The following is an 18,512-nucleotide window of genomic DNA, read 5'->3' as shown; positions in this document are numbered from 1 at the left end:
CACCAGACCCATCCTTCCTGGATTTCTCCCCCTCAATTCACTGGGTGCCACCTCGCACCCTCCGTACAAACAGCCTCCCAGGTTGTTTCCCAGAACCATCCTGGCACGCATCATCACAATCCCTTTTTGTCTGGGCGCCATGCCCACACATGTCACCTGTTATAAAGCCCCCGACCCGCCAAGCATGTGGTTCACATGTCCTCTTTTTTTCTCTGCAGGAGAAAATTGTCCATAATTAGAGCGAAAGGGAGAAGGGGGGATGGCGTCCATGAGTTGTGAGTCCTCATCCCCTTTGAGGAAAGGGCCTGGAGATCCCAGGGTGGCCAATGAGCGAGCAGTGACCGAAAGTGAGGTTGGCCTGCGCCAGAGAAGTGGACCTGTCTGAAGTGAATTGTTGATGTCCCAGACCCTTGTCCTCCCCTTTCACTGAACCCAAATCCCTTGCTTTGCAGGCTCACCATCTGATGAGGCTGACCCATCTGGAGTCGCTAAAGCCAAACATAGCCCTGTTTTGTACAGTAGGGAGCTCCAGTCGTCAGAATTCCCCATTGGCGTCCCGATCTCTGAGGCTCCCCAAAACAATCCCCGACCTCCCCCCCCCCAGCCCGAGTGCACTATGGGAGAATCCCCTGCACTCCACCCCCACACTGGGCAACCCCAGCCTGATCGCGCTCAGGCAAAAAATGCCAGCTGGCAGTGAAGCCTGGGCACCTTGACAGTGCCAGGCTGGCACTGCCAGGGTACCTAGATGGTAGCAGCAGCACCAGGGCACCACCTTGCCCAAAGGGCATGCAGCTGGGGCCTCCAATCCTCTTGGAGACCCCCACAAGTGCATTTCCGTCTGGTCCCCATATGTGGGGACCAATGCTGAACAGCCTCATCCAAGGTTTCTGAGGCAAAGGAGTTGTAGCCAAAGCCTCAAGTACCTCGGGAATCTGCACATTAGAGTGAGGCTTACTGGCTCGCTCTAGTATGCAGATTTGCCAATAGGTGATCCCGCCCACAATGGGCGGGATCCACAGCACAACGTCTTGTGAGATCGTGTTGGATCTCACGAGGCATGGTGAACCGGGTAGATCCCAAGAGCAGGGTCTCCTGGCTTTCATCAGCCATGCTGCGCTGTGGGGAGCTGCTTTTCGGGTGCTGGGTGGCCGTTGGATCGGGCCCATAGTTCTGAATTTTGTTTGAATGCAGAATGATCAAATGCCACTGATTTCCTTCATAGAAAAAACTACTCAACGTTTCCTCTCCATCACTCAATTAGATATCTGAGTCATATGTTCTTCTGCCAATTTTACAACACACTATTTTGACATGAAAAAGTCTAAAAGCTTGCATTTAGAAACCTTCTTACCCCAAGGATTTATCAGAATTAACACAGAAAGATATTAGAACTAAAACATTTAGTAAAAGTGCCTCAAGCAGTCAATTTCCTCACGAGTGATCCATTAACCACAAAATGAACTGGACTCACTGTATAGGCTCTGCAAGAGCACTCTGCACTGGCCTCAAGATTCAATACACAGTAGTGCACTGAGTAATGGGTTTTCAAGGTTACTCTTGATATTTATGCAGTCCTGCAGTATTCAAGGAAGGAATCTAGCACTTAAAAATGCATATAGTATTTATTCTGCAGTTAACAATCGTTAAAGTCACAGTGCAGTAACATTATTGAATTGTTTTTACCACAATTTGTCCCAGCGATATTTATTCCCATTTACAAATCTCCACAGAGGGAACAATTTGAAACTGAATGCCTGGGCATCGCTAATTGTAAAATGGCTGATGTTATTTCAATGGGAAATTTGCAATAACAAAGAAGAAACAGAAAAAGTACTTTGGGGTAAATACACAAGAGGAAATGAATTGCGGCAGTCGGTCAACATGCGGTAAATTTTGAAATCTCCATATTTGCCGTGCATTAAACTATTTGCTACCTGGGTATCATTTTCCAATAAAAATTCTGAAGGAGGTCACAATTTCTAGTTTATGAGATCAGAATAATAACACTTTGTGGCAATAGTTGACCAACATTACTTCAACATCCTTCATCAAAAGTAGCCAGTCAACAAGATCTATCCTGCACAGGTGGGGGAGGTGTCACTTGGAATATTTCATGTGTCCATGGGTACATTGCCTTCCAAAGGAAAATTGATATGTTGGAGGAATTCAAAGAGAATGATGAGAATTATTTTTGACATAGACTCTGGAGAAATTGGCACTCAACACACACTAATCCAAATACTTGTCATATATCCTTGGGTTAGAGCTGTCCATCCACCCTTAAACATAAAGTGCTCTCTGAATCTGTAACCAGTTATCCAGGTCTTTCAACAGAGGGACTAATGTTAACTTGAGGCACACAGTAGGCCGTTAATTGCCATGCGGAATGCTCCCAAATTTGCTCATTATTGTTGCTGTGAGGCTCAAGAGATTTTGAGGTCAAAGGTTCATATGCATGTTGCCAATGAATGCAAGTGTCAAGCTGGCATCTTGAGACCACTCGCTAACTGAGGATGTGAGTTGGATGGGTCAGGGAGGGAGAATTGCCTGACTTCCTTGTGGAGCAGCTGATGGTCAGACCAGAAGAAGAGGTGTTCTGGTGATGGGGCAGATCTCCCATAGGTGGCAGTGGGCTATTTCTTTCAGTAGCCTCTGGCGGTTTCCTTTTTATTTGCATATTGCACATGCTCTCAAGCTGGTGAGTAAATGGGGAAAACTCCCCATCTGGCAACCATCCATTGTGTGCCTAAAATTAAAATTAGCCTCCCTCCTGAAATCGGCTTGTGCTCTTGCCACCCTTCTCAAGATTCTAGTTGAAGTGGTGGTGGCTCGAGGGCCATAAGTGATCGGAGACTATTTTCAGGATGCTACCATTTCATTTGTGCCAGGCAAGGTACTTTAAATTAGCCCCAGTGGCTACTCTTCAAAAATAACCCTTCAAGTGCAAAGAATTTTAGAGTAAACTAAGGACATAATAAATGCAGGTTCTTTATTTATCAATTTAGCATTTAGTTAAACCATTCTCAGATGAATATCCTTTGCAGCTTTTAAACCATGAAATTTTAGTGATCAAGTTTTCAATCAGAGAGTTCCTTTTTGGAGATGAACTGATACAGTGGATGATCACTTTCAAATTGCATTAGTTATAGACAAGTAGTCTATTTATGCAAGTGGCAATAATTACCAGTTCTTAGCACAGCTGCCTCACGGCGCCGAGGTCCCATGTTTGATCCGGGCTCTGGGTCACTGTCTGTGTGGAGTTTGCACATTCTCCCCGTGCTTGTGTGGGTTTCGCTCCCACAACCCAAAAGGTATGCAGGCTAGGTGGATTGGCCACGCTAAATTGTCCCTTAATTGGAAAAAATGAATTGGGTACTCTAAATTTTAAAAAAAAAAATAATTACTGGTTCAACCATCTTCAGTTTTCAGAAATGCTTTAGGAATTGCAAAGTTCTCACACAAATTAAATTCAGAAATATACCACCATTATTAGCACAATGTAAAATAAAGGCTTCATAGAATCATAGAATTTACAGTGCAGAAGAAAGCCAATCGGCCCATCAAGTCTGCACCAGCCCTTGGAAAGAGAAACCTCCACCCTATCCCCGCAACCCAGTAACCCCACCCAACCTTTTTGGACACTAAGGGAAATTTAGCATGGCCAATCCACCTAACCTGTACATCTTTGGACTGTGGGAGGAAACCGGAGCACCCGGAGGAAACCCACGCAGACACAGGGAGAACATGTAGACTCCACGCAGACAGTGACTCAAGCCGGGAATCGAACCTGGGACCCTGGCGCTAACCACTGTGCCACTGTTCTGCCCAAAACTGTGTTGTTTTGTCTGTTGATCTTTGTGAAATTTATTGGATCCACCATGGGAAATATGTTTTTTGCATAGATGCTCGGGATGTTTAATCAATAATGTATGATTTTCATATGGTTCTTCATCTTGTGAGTTTTCCATTGACGTATTTTAATTCTTATTGATGCCAACCCTTTCAAAACAACGAACAGACAACAGGTTCTTTTAACCTATAGGGGGAGATGTTTCTTTGGTTTGCAGAGATTCTCATTGGCTTCATTTGTGCTACCAGTTTGGCTTGTCTTCTTCAGTGTTGTTGGTGCCTTTAATAAGAAAAAAAATCTGAAGGAGCAGCATTTCTTCCAACCGATCACAGGAGGAGGGAACTACAGGAGATGCTTTAAACTGAGCAGCTGGATAATGCATATCATGTGATAGATTTCAGTAAACAATGTCTCGACAATCACGTAGAAGATCAGAAAAGCAACAAATAGTAAGATCTTTCTGCGCTGTCGTATGTAAATGTTTCCACTGCTATAACTGTGTTTAATTCTTGTAAGATTGCAGTAGCTTTAGTCTCATAATAGGAATCAGCTTCCACATTGTGGTATTTATTTACAGTAGGTGTGAAGGTGAAGATAGATACCCGAAGAAAGGTAGATAATGTGGATGCAACGGAATTTTAACAAATAATTATGACAGAATAAAACTGGAAAATAAATGTAATATCTTGAGTAAGATGAAGAATGGAAGAAAGAAAAAGTTGATGTTAAAATCAGTTAATGAAATGCAATGAGTTGTACTGGCTTATTTAGCAAGCTTAGTGTTACATTTATTTTTCTAAAACCTTTTTGTGGAATTAAAACTGAAAGTTACAAAAGAGATAGTGAGATAAATTTATTTTATTCTGGGGCTGGGTATGTACTTGATGAAATTCCATCAGTAAGCACTGTTGCCCCTTGGGGACCTATTAGGCCTGATTTTAAATGCTTCTTTAAATTGTCAGCTTTTTGTCATATCAATAATCAGTAGCCTTCAGTTGCTCCTTTTCAGGGAACCCCCAACAGTTTAAGGTCTGGCTATTCGTTGCTGCTTGATTGATACAAATACTATCAAATCCAAAGTGCTGCTTTGCCTGAGGTACAGATGAGGACTTACTTTGCAAATTGTCTCTCATTTGCTAAGCAAATGCAGATTAACGTTTAGCTTGTCATTGAAATCTGATCAAAAAGCAGTAATTGCTGTAAAAATGCTATTCCATTTAATCCAGTGGTAATCGGGGTGCCAAGACCTTCTGCTCTATGGCCTGAAAGAAGTACGATATATAAGATGCAATCAGTGACAATAATCGTTTGGGACAGAGCAAAAACTAGTTTTACATTCAGCAGTGAATTGCAATCAGTATTACCACTGACTGAACATGTAAAATATGTTTACTTCTGTTTATATATAAACTGGCATAATAAACAGTGATGCTGCAAGAATGACAGGGTTGTAACACCAACAAATCAAAGAATATTTCCCCATCCACTTCTGTCAATATTCTATTTTTAACCGGATGAATAAAAAGGAGCAACTCACTGCGTGAAATTTAGATACAATCCTATTTCAATTGAATTTTCTTTCGGGAAAAATAATATTGGATAGGAATATTCTGTCATCCAGTCGATGTTATCAGTGACAGCTGTAACTCCATGTATTGGGAATTTTGGAATAATGCTGGGTCTGTTTATATGCCAAAAACAAATGAATGTACATATGAAAAGAAGTGACAAAAAAGTTAAAGTTCACCAATGCTCACCCTAACATGATACTCCCCAACTGCTGGAGATTATAACTTCTAAAGGGGTAAAAAAAGAAATTCAGAAAAAAAAGTGACCAATTTCAGGCAAGACTCTGGGAAATTCCTCTTCAGTTCCATCAGGCAATCAACTAAACCCCAGAGACCAATTTATGCATGATACACCACGAAGAAAAATTAATTAACCTCTTTCCCACCAACTACCAATATCCTCAAATGTCTTTAGGAGTATAGGAATCCCCAGACTAGAAAAGATCAGTTCCATCATCAGACTAGCCCCAGCATTACCTTTCCTATCTACTTCTTGTTTGACACCTTTCAATATCTCTGTTGCTAAAAAAGAATATTCCATGCACCTATGTTTCCTCTTTGGCTCCTTAGGCTCCACAAATTCACTTTCGTCTGCACTGGGAATATTTTTCAGCTTCGCTCTAGGAACTGTAACCTGGTAGAATAGATCATTCATCCTTTGTAGAACACATCCAATTTTCATTCCATTGGTTTCAATGGAGTAATATTAAGTTGGTTCTATAATAGACAGATATCAGTGGTTGGGAAACTACTGGAGAAGATTCTGAAGGAGAGAATCTATCTCCACTTGTAGAGGCAAGGTTTGATCAGGGATAGTCAGCATGGCTTTGTCAGAGGGAGGTCATGCCGAACAAATTTGATTGAATTTTTTGAGCATATAACCAAGTGTAGAGATGAGGGTAGTGCAGTTGATGTAGTTTACATGGATTTCAGCAAAGTCTCTGAAAAGGTCCTAAATAGAAGATTTATGAAGAAGGCAAATGTGCATGGGATACAGGGTGATAGGAGACAGAGGGTGATGATAGATGGCTGCTTTAGTGTCTGGAAGCCAGTGACCAGTGGCATACCACAGGGATCTATGCTGGGGCCACTATTGTTTGTCATTTTTATAATCAACATAGATGACTATGTAGGAGGTAGGATCAGTAAGTTTGCGGATGACACAAAGATTGGCCGGGTGGTTAACAGTGAGGTTGAGGACTTCCAGGTGCGGCGATGACCAGCTGAGTCACACGTTTCGGCAGCTCCTGGTGAAACGGACTTTTGGGCTCTTGATAGGAGCCCCAACGGCAATTTTGACAGCTAAAAACACTGTGCGGTAAACCAGAAGGGAATCCCCCCTGGATACGGATGAAAAAAGGAGGAGAAAGTGGCCGGATTGCAGTGGATCCTTTAGAACAGCGGCAAGGAAGGCAAGCAAAAACCAAGATGGCGTCGGAAGGTGGCAGTTTAACATGGGGCCCTGAACAACAAGAGTTCTTGAAATGCTGTGTGGAAGAGCTCAAAAAGGAAATGAAGAAAGAGCTGTTGGCCCCGATACTACAGGCGATCGAAGGGCTAAAGGAGGAACAAAAGACCCAGGAGCGGGAGCTTCGGGTCGTGAAGGCAAAGGCAGCCGAGAGTGAGGACGACATACAGGGCCTGGTGGTGAAGACGGAGACGCATGAGGCACATCAGAAACGATGTGTGGAAAGGTTGGAGGCACTGGAGAACAACGCAAGGAGGAACAACCTGAGGATTCTTGGTCTTCCTGAAGGTGCGGAGGGAGCGGACGTCGGGGCATATGTGAACACGATGCTGCACTCGTTAATGGGAGCGGAGGCCCCGGCGGGTCCGTTGGAGGTGGAGGGAGCATACCGAGTGATGGCGCGAGGACCAAGAGCAGGAGAAATTCCCAGAGCCATAGTGGTGAGATTCCTCCGTTTTAAGGATAGAGAAATGGTCCTTAGATGGGCAAAGAAAACTCGGAGCAGTAAATGGGAGAACGCGGTGATCCGCGTTTATCAAGACTGGAGTGCGGAGGTGGCGAGAAGGAGGGCGAGCTTTAATCGGGCCAAGGCGGTGCTTCATAAAAAGAAGATAAAATTTGGAATGCTGCAACCGGCAAGACTGTGGGTCACATATCGAGGGAGGCACCACTACTTTGAGACGGCGGATGAAGCGTGGACTTTTATTGTGGAAGAAAAACTGGAATGAGCGGGTTATTAAAAAGAACGTTTGAACAAAGTGGTGGGGCGAATGTGGGGGGCGAAGAGGGGGGTTAAAAAGGGGGAAAGAGGAGTTTTATGTACTAATCCTGCGATGAGGTAACTTTTCTCTCTTCCACAGGTGGTGATGGGGGGAGGAGGGGAGGTGGAGGAGATGGGGCGTTGGCCATTGGGGGCGGGGCCAAGGGAGAAGCGCGGGCTTGGTTCCCGCGCTATGGTAATCATGGCGGGAATAGAGAAGCAGGAAGAAGGGGGCGTCGCACGGTGCGAGCTGAGGTCACGGGGGGAAGCCGAGGTTGGCCAGAGTTTGCTGACTTCTGGGAGCAACATGGGGGGAGTAATTACGCTAGCGGGGGATCTAGTGGGGGGGGGGGGGGTGGGAGGGTGGAATTACTGGGTTGCTGCTGCTGGGGAGAGGGGGAGCTGGTATGGGAGGGGATGGGCGGGGGGGCACCGCCTGTGGGAGATACAGCTGCGTGGGAACCGGGTGAGGAGCTGGAAAAAGGGGATGGCTAATCGACAAGGGGGGGGGGGGGGTAGGAAGCCCCCCAACCTGGCTGATCACGTGGAACGTGAGAGGGCTGAACGGGCCGATAAAGAGGGCACGGGTACTCGCACACCTTAAGAAACTTAAGGCAGATGTGGTTATGTTACAGGAAACGCACCTGAAACTGATAGACCAGGTTAGGCTACGCAAAGGATGGGTGGGGCAGGTGTTCCATTCGGGGCTAGATGCGAAAAACAGGGGGGTGTCGATATATGTGGGGAAGCGGGTAATGTTCGAGGCAAAGACTATAGTGGCGGATAACGGGGGCAGATACGTGATGGTAAGTGGCAAACTACAGGGGGAGACGGTGGTTTTGGTAAACGTATATGCCCCGAACTGGGATGATGCCAATTTTATGAGGCGGATGCTAGGACGCATTCCGGACCTAGAGATGGGAAAGCTGATAATGGGAGGAGATTTTAATACGGTGTTGGAACCAGGGCTGGATAGGTCGAAGTCCAGGACTGGAAGGAGGCCGGCAGCAGCCAAGGTACTTAAAGATTTTATGGAGCAGATGGGAGGTGTAGACCCGTGGAGATTTAGCAGACCTAGGAGTAAGGAGTTCTCGTTTTTCTCCTATGTCCATAAAGTCTACTCGCGAATAGACTTTTTTGTGCTGGGAAGGGCGTTGATCCCGAAGGTGAGGGGAACGGAGTATACGGCTATAGCCATTTCGGATCACGCTCCACACTGGGTAGACTTGGAGATAGGGGAGGAAACAGGAGGGTGCCCACCCTGAGAATGGACATGGGACTAATGGCAGATGAGGGGATGTGTCTAAGGGTGAGGGGGTGCATTGAAAAGTACTTGGAACTCAATGATAATGGGGAGGTCCAGGTGGGAGTGGTCTGGGAGGCGCTGAAGACGGTGGTTAGAGGGGAGCTGATATCAATAAGGGCACATAAAGGGAAGCAGGAGAGTAAGGAACGGGAGCGGTTGCTGCAAGAACTTTTGAGGGTGGACAGACAATATGCGGAAGCACCGGAGAAGGGACTGTACAGGGAAAGGCAAAGGCTACATGTAGAATTTGACTTGCTGACTACGGGCACTGCAGAGGCACAATGGAGGAAGGCACAGGGTGTACAGTACGAATATGGGGAGAAGGCGAGCAGGTTGCTGGCACACCAATTGAGGAAAAGGGGAGCAGCGAGGGAAATAGGGGGAGTGAGGGATGAGGAAGGAGCGATGGAGCGGGGAGTGGAGAGAGTGAATGGAGTGTTCAAGACATTTTATAAAAAATTATATGAAGCTCAACCCCCGGATGGGAGGGAGAGAATGATGGGCTTCTTGGATCGGCTGGAATTTCCCAAGGTGGAAGAGCAGGAAAGGGTGGGACTGGGAGCACAGATCGAGGTAGAAGAAGTGGTGAAAGGAATTAGGAGCATGCAGGCGGGAAAGGCCCCAGGACCGGATGGATTCCCAGTCGAATTCTACAGAAAATATGTGGACTTGCTCGCACCGGTATTGACGAGGACCTTTAATGAGGCAAAGGAAAGGGGACAACTGCCCCCGACTATGTCTGAAGCAACGATATCGCTTCTCTTAAAGAAGGAAAAGGACCCGGCGGGTCCTATAGACCTATTTCCCTCTTAAATGTAGATGCCAAGATCCTGGCCAAGTTAATAGCAATGAGAATAGAGGAATGTGTCCCGGGGGTGGTCCACGAGGACCAAACTGGGTTTGTGAAGGGGAGACAGCTGAACACGAATATACGGAGGCTGTTAGGGGTAATGATGATGGCCCCACCAGAGGGGGAAACGGAGATAGTAGTGGCGATGGATGCCGAGAAAGCATTTGATAGAGTGGAGTGGGATTATTTGTGGGAGGTGTTGAGGAGATTTGGTTTTGGAGAGGGGTATGTTAGATGGGTGCAGCTGTTGTATAGGGCCCCGATGGCGAGCGTGGTCACGAATGGACGGGGATCTGCATATTTTCGGCTCCATAGAGGGACAAGGCAGGGATGCCCTCTGTCCCCATTATTGTTTGCACTGGCGATTGAGCCCCTGGCGAGAGCGTTGAGGGGTTCCAAGAAGTGGAGGGGAGTACTTAGAGGAGGAGAAGAACACCGGGTATCTTTGTATGCGGACGATTTGCTACTATACGTGGCAGACCCGGCGGAGGGCATGCCAGAAATAATGCGGATACTTGGGGAGTTTGGGGATTTTTCAGGGTATAAATTGAACAGGGGGAAAAGTGAGTTGTTTGTGGTGCATCCAGGGGAGCAGAGTAGAGAAATAGAGGACCTACCGTTGAGGAAGGTAACAAGGGACTTTCGTTACCTGGGGATCCAGATAGCCAAGAATTGGGGCACATTGCATAGGTTAAATTTAACGCGGTTGGTGGAACAAATGGAGGAGGATTTCAAGAGATGGGATATGGTATCCCTGTCACTGGCAGGGAGGGTGCAGGCGGTTAAGATGGTGGTCCTCCCGAGATTCCTCTTTGTGTTTCAGTGCCTCCCGGTGGTGATCACGAAGGCTTTTTTTAAAAGGATTGAAAAGAGCATCATGGGTTTTGTGTGGGCCGGGAAGACCCCGAGAGTGAGGAAGGGATTCTTACAGCGTAGCAGGGATAGGGGGGGGCTGGCACTATCGAGCCTAAGTGAGTATTATTGGGCCGCTAATATTTCAATGGTGAGTAAGTGGATGGGAGAGGAGGAGGGAGCGGCGTGGAAGAGATTAGAGAGGGCGTCCTGTAGGGGGACTAGCCTACAGGCTATGGTGACAGCCCCATTGCCGTTCTCACCGAGGAACTACACCACAAGCCCGGTGGTGGTGGCTACACTGAAGATTTGGGGACAGTGGAGACGGCATAGGGGAAAGACTGGAGCCTTGGGGGGGTCCCCGATAAGAAACAACCATAGGTTTGCCCCGGGGGGAATGGATGGGGTATATGGAATGTGGCAAAGAGCAGGAATAACGCAACTGAAAGATCTGTTTGTGGATGGGAAGTTCGCGAGTCTGGGAGCGCTGACCGAGAAATATGGGTTGCCCCAAGGGAATGCATTCAGGTATATGCAACTGAGGGCTTTTGCGAGGCAACAGGTGAGGGAATTCCCGCAGCTCCCGACACAAGAGGTGCAGGACAGAGTGATCTCAAAGACATGGGTGGGGGATGGTAAGGTGTCAGATATATATAGGGAAATGAGGGACGAAGGGCAGACTATGGTAGATGAACTAAAAGGGAAATGGGAAGAAGAGCTGGGGGAGGAGATCGAGGAGGGGCTGTGGGCAGATGCCCTAAGCAGGGTAAACTCGTTGTCCTCGTGTGCCAGGCTAAGCCTGATTCAGTTTAAGGTATTACACAGGGCGCATATGACTGGAGCACGGCTCAGTAAATTTTTTGGGGTGGAGGATAGTGTGCGAGGTGCTCGAGAAGCCCAGCGAATCATACCCATATGTTTTGGTCATGCCCGGCACTACAGGGTTTTGGATGGGGTGACAAAGGTGCTTCAAAAGTAGTGGGGGTCCGGGTCGAACCAGCTGGGGTTGGCTATATTTGGGGTTGCACAAGAGCCGGGAGTGCAGGAGGCGAGAGAGCCGATGTTTTGGCCTTTGCGTCCCTAGTAGCCCGGCGCAGGATATGTTAATGTGGAAAGAAGCCAAGCTCCCGGGGGTGGAGACCTGGATAAATGACATGGCAGGGTTTATAAAGCTAGAGCGGATTAAGTTCGTTCTAAGGGGGTCGGCTCAAGGGTTCACAAGGACGGTGGCAACCGTTCGTCGACTATCTCGCAGAAAGATAGATGGAATGGAAAAAAGAAGGCAGCAGCAGCAGCCCAGGATCGGGGGGGGGGGGGGGGGCGGGAGGAGGAACCAGAAGGACTCTCAGGGTTGTTAATATATACTGTATAGTATGTATAGGTCGTTGCGACAGATAATTATATATTGGACTGTTTAATTATATTTTTGGAGAGTGTTACTTGTGATAAGGCAGTTGCCAATTAGGGTAGTTTTCATTTTTGTTATTTATTATTATTCATTTTTTGTTTATAAAATAGGTCATTGTTATTTGTGTTGTTATAATATTGTGTAAAGGATGCACAATGTACTGTGTTGGTGGACCAAAAATTTTCAATAAAATATATTAAAAAAAACAGTGAGGTTGAGTGTCTTGGGTTACAGGAGATATAGACGGGATAGTCAAATGGGTGGATAGTGGCAGATGGAATTTAATCCTGAAAAGTGTGAGGTGATACACTTTGGAAGGAGTAATTAACAAGGAAGTATACTATGAAAGGTCTGACACTGGGAAGTTCGAAGAACAACGGGGCTTTGGCGTGTTTGTCCATAGATCTCTGAAGACAGAAGGGCATGTTAATAGGGTGGTGTAAAAGGCAAATGGGACACTCGCCTTTATCAATTGAGGCATAGATTACAAAGCAGGGAGATCATGATGAACACGATAGAACTTTGGTGAGGCCACAGCTGGAGTACCGTGTGCAATTCTGGTTTCCACATTATAAGAAGGATGTAATTGCACTGGACGTGGAGCAGAGGAGATTCACCAGAATATTGCCTGGGATGGAACATTTAAGTTATAAAAATAGACTGGATAGGCTTGGGTTATTTTCTCTGGAGCAGAGAAGACTAAGGGATGGCCTGATTAAGGTGTACAAGATTAAGAGGGGCATGGACAGGGAGGATAGGGAGCACTGTTCCCGTTAGTTGAAGGGTCAGTTACGTGGGGACACAAGTTCAAAGTGAGGGGTCAGAGGTTATGGGGGGGATTTGAGGAAAAACCTTTTTACCCAGATGGTGGTGACTGTCTGGAATGCACTGCCTGGGAGGGTGGTAGAGGCAGGAGCCTTCATATCCTTTAAAAAGTACCTGGATGGGTACTTGGCACGCCATAACATTCAAGGCTATGGGCCAGGTGCTGGCAAGTGGATTAAGTGGCAGGTCAGGGCCTTTCATCCGTCAGTGCAGACTCGATGGCCAAAGGCCTCTTCTGCATTGTGGTATTCTGTGTTTCTGTGATTCTGTGATCCACTTCATCAGGTTACTGACCATTGGTCAAGTTGAAAATGATCAAGTTATGTCTTAAACCATATTCATCTTCTGTTATCTAAACTGAACCTCATGTCCCAGATTATAAAACTTCTGTAACATTGAACATCACTCAGATTATTTTCATCCAGATGCTTAATTACCTGAATAAAATCACAATTTCAATGTACTTATATCCAACACACACAAGGAGTGTTTCTACACACATAAAAAAATCTATGTTGCTTACTCGTTCTTTATTTCCTGAGATGCAGAATTACTCCTCAACTCACTTTGCACAACACATGTGCCCACTTGCATTTATCAGTTTATTAGGGGCTACCAGGGCAGGTTAAAGGCGAGGAATCCTACAGTGAGCAACTCACCTCCTGACTCCCCAAAGTCTGTCCACCATCTACAAGGCACAAGTCAGGAGTGTAATGGAACACTCTCCACTTGCCTGGATGGGTCCAGCTCCAACAACACTCAAAAAGCTCTACACCATCCAAGACAAAACAGCCCGCTTGATTGCTCCCCCTTCCACAAACATTCACCCCCTCAACCAACGACGAACAGTAGCAGCCGTGTGTACCACCTACAAGATGCACTGCAGTAACTCACAAAGGTTCCTTAGACAACACCTTCCAAACTCACGGCCACTACCATCTAGAAGGATAAGAGCAGCAGATACCTGGGAACCCCACCACCTGGAGATTCCCCTCCAAGTCACTCACCACCCTGACTTGGAAATGTATTGCTGTTCCTTCACTGTTGCTGGGACAAAATCCTGGAATGCCCTCTCTAACAGCACAGTGGGTGTACCTACACCCAAAGGACTGCAGCAGTTCAAGAAGGTAACTCACCACCACCTTCTCAAGGACAACCAAGGATGGGCGAGAAATGCTGGCCTAACCAGCGACACCCACATCCCGTAAATGAGTTTTTAAAACATTTTCAGGCAAATTGTGAAACAGATTTTCTTTCTATAAGTGTCTACCACGTTTCTGTTAAAAGAGTATATAGCGGAATAAAATATATTTTTTAAAGAGTATAAAGTGAGTGATTTTACAGGCCTCCAAAAATTAGGGGCGTCATTCTCCGACCCCCCAGCAGGTCGGAGAATGGCCGTTGGCCGCCGTGAATCCCGCCCCCGCCGGTTGCCGAAGTCTCCGAAGGGAGAAAAGTCGGCGGGGCGTTAATGGCGCCGCTGACGTCGGACAATAGCACGGGTCTGCGCAAGGCAGCCGATTATCGGACTGCCGATATTCTCCCTTCCGGATGGGCCGAAGTCCCGTTGACGTGATGACCGTTCACGTCGACGTAAATCAAACCTCCTTTTCATCGGCGTGAACCTGTGCTCCAGGTTCACGCCGACCAGCGTGGAGGTGAGTGACGGCCTGGGGGGTTGGCCGCTGGGCAGGCGATGGCGTGGCCGCAGTCTGAATGTGTGGGGAGAGGTGTGTCTCGGGTTGTGTGTGTGTGTGTGCGGCGGGGGGGGGGGGGGGGGGGGAGGCGGGGTTAGATGGGCTGGGCTCCGGGGGAGTGCCGGGAGGGGGGTCCATGCCGGGGAGGAGGATGGGGGGGTTCCGTGCCGGGGAGGAGGATGGAGGGGGGGGGGGGTCCGTGCCGGGGAGGAGGTTGGGGTCCGTACCGGGGAGGAGGATGGGGGGGGGGGGTCCGTGCCGGGGAGGAGGTTGGGGTCCGTGCCGGGGAGGGGGATGGGGGGTCCGTGCCGGGGAGGGGGATGGGGGGGTCCGTGCCGGGGAGGAGGATGGGGGGGGGTCCATGCCGAGGAGGAGGTTGGGGTCCGTGTCGGGGAGGGGGATGGGGGGTCCGTGCCGGGGAGGAGGTTGGGGTCCGTGCCGGGGAGGAGGATGGGGGGGTGGGGGGTCTGTGCCGGGGAGGAGGTTGGGGTCCGTGCCGGGGAGGGGGATGAGGGGTCCGTGCCGGGGAGGAGGATGGGGGGTCAAGTGAGTTGGTCCACCTGGCCAGGTGCCAGCCTCCAACAGTTGGTCCCATGCGGTCCATGCCACCTGGCTGGGGGGAAGGAGGGGATATGGGCAATGATGACATGTCGTTGTCGTGTCCCCCCCCCCCCCCCCCCCAACCAGGCCGTCATGTTTTCCGATCATCCAGCGATGTTGGCCGCCGTGGCGGCAGCTGCTAATGTCCATGTTGTCCTGGATGAGGAGGAGGAGGAGGAGGACGAGCGTGCCAGAGAGGCGGCGCAGGCTGCCGCAGAGGGGCAGGCGGCAGCCGCCCTGGCTGGAGGGGCACCTGACCGACAGGACGAGGAGGGGGAGGAGGACGTCGCGGCCCCACGGCAACGGAGGCACCCGAGGGCGCCCCGTGTGTACCGGCCCCGGCAGTCATACCAGGACCCCATGGACCGGGAATGCAGGAGGAGACTCCGGATGAGGCGGGAAACCGTGGCACACATCTGCCACCTGCTGGCACATCTGTCACCGCGTGGCACTGGCGGGGGACACCCTCTCCCCGTGTCCGTCAAGGTTACGGTGGCCCTGAACTTTTATGCAACGGGGTCATTCCAGGCACCGAGTGGGGACCTGTCCGGCATATCGCAGACATCGGTGCATCGGTGCATCCGGGCAGTGACAGATGCCCTATATGCCATGGCGCACCGCTACATCCGCTTCCCTGTGGACCGGGCCAGCCAAGATGCCCGGGCCGTGGGCTTCTCTGCCGTGGCCGGGTTCCCCATGGTCCAGGGCGCGATCGATGGGATGCACGTCGCCGTGCGGCCACCTGCAGATAACAGGGCCGTGTTCACCAATAGGAAGGGGACCTATTCGATGAACGTACAGGTGGTCTGCGACCACCGCATGATGATCCTGCAAGTTTGCGTCCGTTACCCAGGCAGTGTACACAACTCATACGTGTTGTCGCGGTCATCCATCCCCAGCATGTACGAGGGACGCCATCCCCGGCTGAGGGGCTGGTTGCTGGGCGACAGGGGCTACTCATTGCGATCATGGCTGATGACGCCTATACGGAGGCCACGCAATGAGGCGGAGAACCGCTACAATGATGCCCATGTAGCGACAAGGGGAGTGATAGAGAGGTGCTTTGGCGTGCTGAAGATGCGTTTCAGGTGCCTGGACCTCTCTGGGGGCGCCCTCCAGTATCGGTCAGATAGGGTCAGCCGCATCATTGTGGTGTGCTGTGTCCTGCACAATATAGCCCAGCAGAGGGGCGATGTGCCGCAGGCAGAGGAGGGCGGAGTGGAGGAGCAGCAGGAAGAGGCGCAGTCCTCCCCAGATGAGGGGGATGGGGCAATGGTCAGGGCAGACGGGGTAGACACAGGCGGGTGGCTGTCCACCGTTACCGGCTGGCCCAGCGGGCACGGGACAGACTGATAGCCGCCCGCTTCACTGACTAGATGGGCGTGGGAATCGGGTAGTATGGCCACAGACCGCACACCATGGCAACAGTCGACCACCCACACCCCCCACCCATCCACCCACCCAGCACCCTCACCCCCCTCCCCAACCCCACACACCCCACCCGCATGCACACCACCCCCCCCCATTGCCGATCCACCTGCGGCACAACGGCTGGGCTCACACAGTTGCGGGTGGACGCGTGTCTATTGCAGGCCATGGAGGATGCTGACAACCCGCCCTGCGGTGAGCTCCTGGCTCCACATCGTTGGACTATGTCTGACCCATGGCCACAGTACCACCATCCACCCGGACCATCCCTGCATGCGGCTGTGACACTGCAGCACACGGTCCCGTCCTCTGCCCGGGGGGATGTTGATAGCGGCCCAGGGGGAAGGGGGCAGACTCACCTGGGGCTGAGGTAAGACCACACCTCACACACACACTTGCGCTCAACGTACATGACACCCCCGCACGCTTTGGACAGAGCACAAAGGCAGCTTCTGTAGGTGTAACATTGACTTTAATAACCAAAGGAGTTCATGCACGTGCCCTAGCCCCTAAAACTCATCTGTGCCCTGCAGCCATGCCAACTTACTCAGTGTCTCAGTGGAGCGCCTCCACATCCCGTGACTCGAACCTCGGGGCTGAGCGGCGGCCAGCCATCCAGTCGGGTGTTCCGGTCGGGTGTTCCGGTCGGGTGGGGGGGAGCAGCGCGGCCTTATGAGCTGTCACGCCGTGCGGCGCGTATGATGCTGCACGGCGTGAACCACTGCGCAAGCGCGGATCCCGTTACGTCGCTGCTAGCCCATTTCGGGCCGGAGAATTTTGACCCATTTTTCCGGCGTGACGCAAGACACGCCCTTGCGGGCCCTTTGACTACGTCTACGTGGTTCCCCAGACGGTACAGCAGAACTGGAGGTGGACTCCTGTGATTCCTGCCCTCTGACATGGGATCCCTTTGGCAGCCGTTTCCTGGGGCATCCTGGCCTAGATGGGCCAGGCTGCGGCCCGGGCGACTGGGATGGCGAGCTGCCTGCCTGTCCTGCCCGTTGCCCACCCGATGCACCTGGGACGGAAGGGGGGGAGTCCGAGGTGTCGCGGTGTTCCGGGACCTCCCCTACAGGGGGAGCCGGGACGGACCACACCACCTCCTCCTCCCTCGGGGTGCCCGATGGCCCCCAGGCCTCTACATGGGTGGGGGATGCGAACGGACTGGCCATCCGACGCCCCCCCGACATCTGGCGCTGCCAGTCCTGGAGGCCCGTGCTGGTATCGACAGGGGTCTGCAGGTTTGCAGCCATGGAGCCCAGGGGGTTGGCAAACCCTGTCTGTGACAGTGCGACGCTGGCTCGCACATGGCCACTGGCGCCGATGCCCTCAGCGATGGCCTGCTGAGACTGGGCCATGGCCTGCAGAGACTGGGCCATGGCCTGCAGAGACTGGGCTATGGCCTGCTGAGACTGGGCTATGGTGTTGAGCGCCTCTGCCATCTGGCGCTGGCACTAGCTCATGGCCTCCTGTGAGAGGGGCAGCCGTGTCCTGGGCCACAGACGCCGCCTGCACGGAAAGCCCCAGGCCTCGCAAACCGTTCCCCATGTCTGACACCGTCGCACCCATTGCCTCCACCGCGGACGCCACCCGTGCGGTGTCGGCCTGGGTGACACGCATGACCGGCATCACTTCCAGCTCCTGGATGCGGGTGGACTCCTCCACATGCGACTGCAGCCACCGCAAGCCGGCCGTCACCCTCTTCGCCCGTCTCCGGGTCGGTGGTTGCATCGGATCTATGTGTGGGTGTGGAAACTCCAGGAACCCGGGATCCATCTGGGCGGCAGATGTTCGCTTGGCCTGGGCTGCCCTCCGACCGCCCGGCCCCTCTGCTGCTCCTACCTCCACCTGCTGTACCGGGACGGCTGTGTTGTGCGCACCAGTGAGTGTACCAGAC

At 50.8% G+C, this 18,512-nt stretch overlaps 1 protein-coding gene across 2 annotated transcripts in view; it reads left to right on the top strand.

Moving 5' to 3' along the window:
- The first annotated feature begins 4,144 nt into the window (after positions 1 to 4,144).
- Positions 4,145 to 18,512, top strand: part of LOC140410809 (trafficking protein particle complex subunit 3-like) — a 78,258-nt gene continuing 63,890 nt past the window's right edge. Inside the window, exon 1 of one of the 2 annotated variants that reach the window (XM_072499436.1) lies at positions 4,145 to 4,302. In XM_072499436.1, the coding sequence (XP_072355537.1) occupies positions 4,261 to 4,302 (42 nt within the window). In that variant the 5' untranslated portion in view covers positions 4,145 to 4,260. The remainder of the gene's footprint in view (positions 4,303 to 18,512) is intronic. The other variant, XM_072499437.1, reaches the window with a different exon arrangement.

Source organism: Scyliorhinus torazame, chromosome 4 (assembly GCF_047496885.1).
Source record: "Scyliorhinus torazame isolate Kashiwa2021f chromosome 4, sScyTor2.1, whole genome shotgun sequence".
Lineage (NCBI taxonomy): Eukaryota > Metazoa > Chordata > Chondrichthyes > Carcharhiniformes > Scyliorhinidae > Scyliorhinus > Scyliorhinus torazame.
The sequence above is the reverse complement of the archived record's forward strand: the minus strand, read 5'-3'. Positions and strand labels throughout refer to the sequence as shown.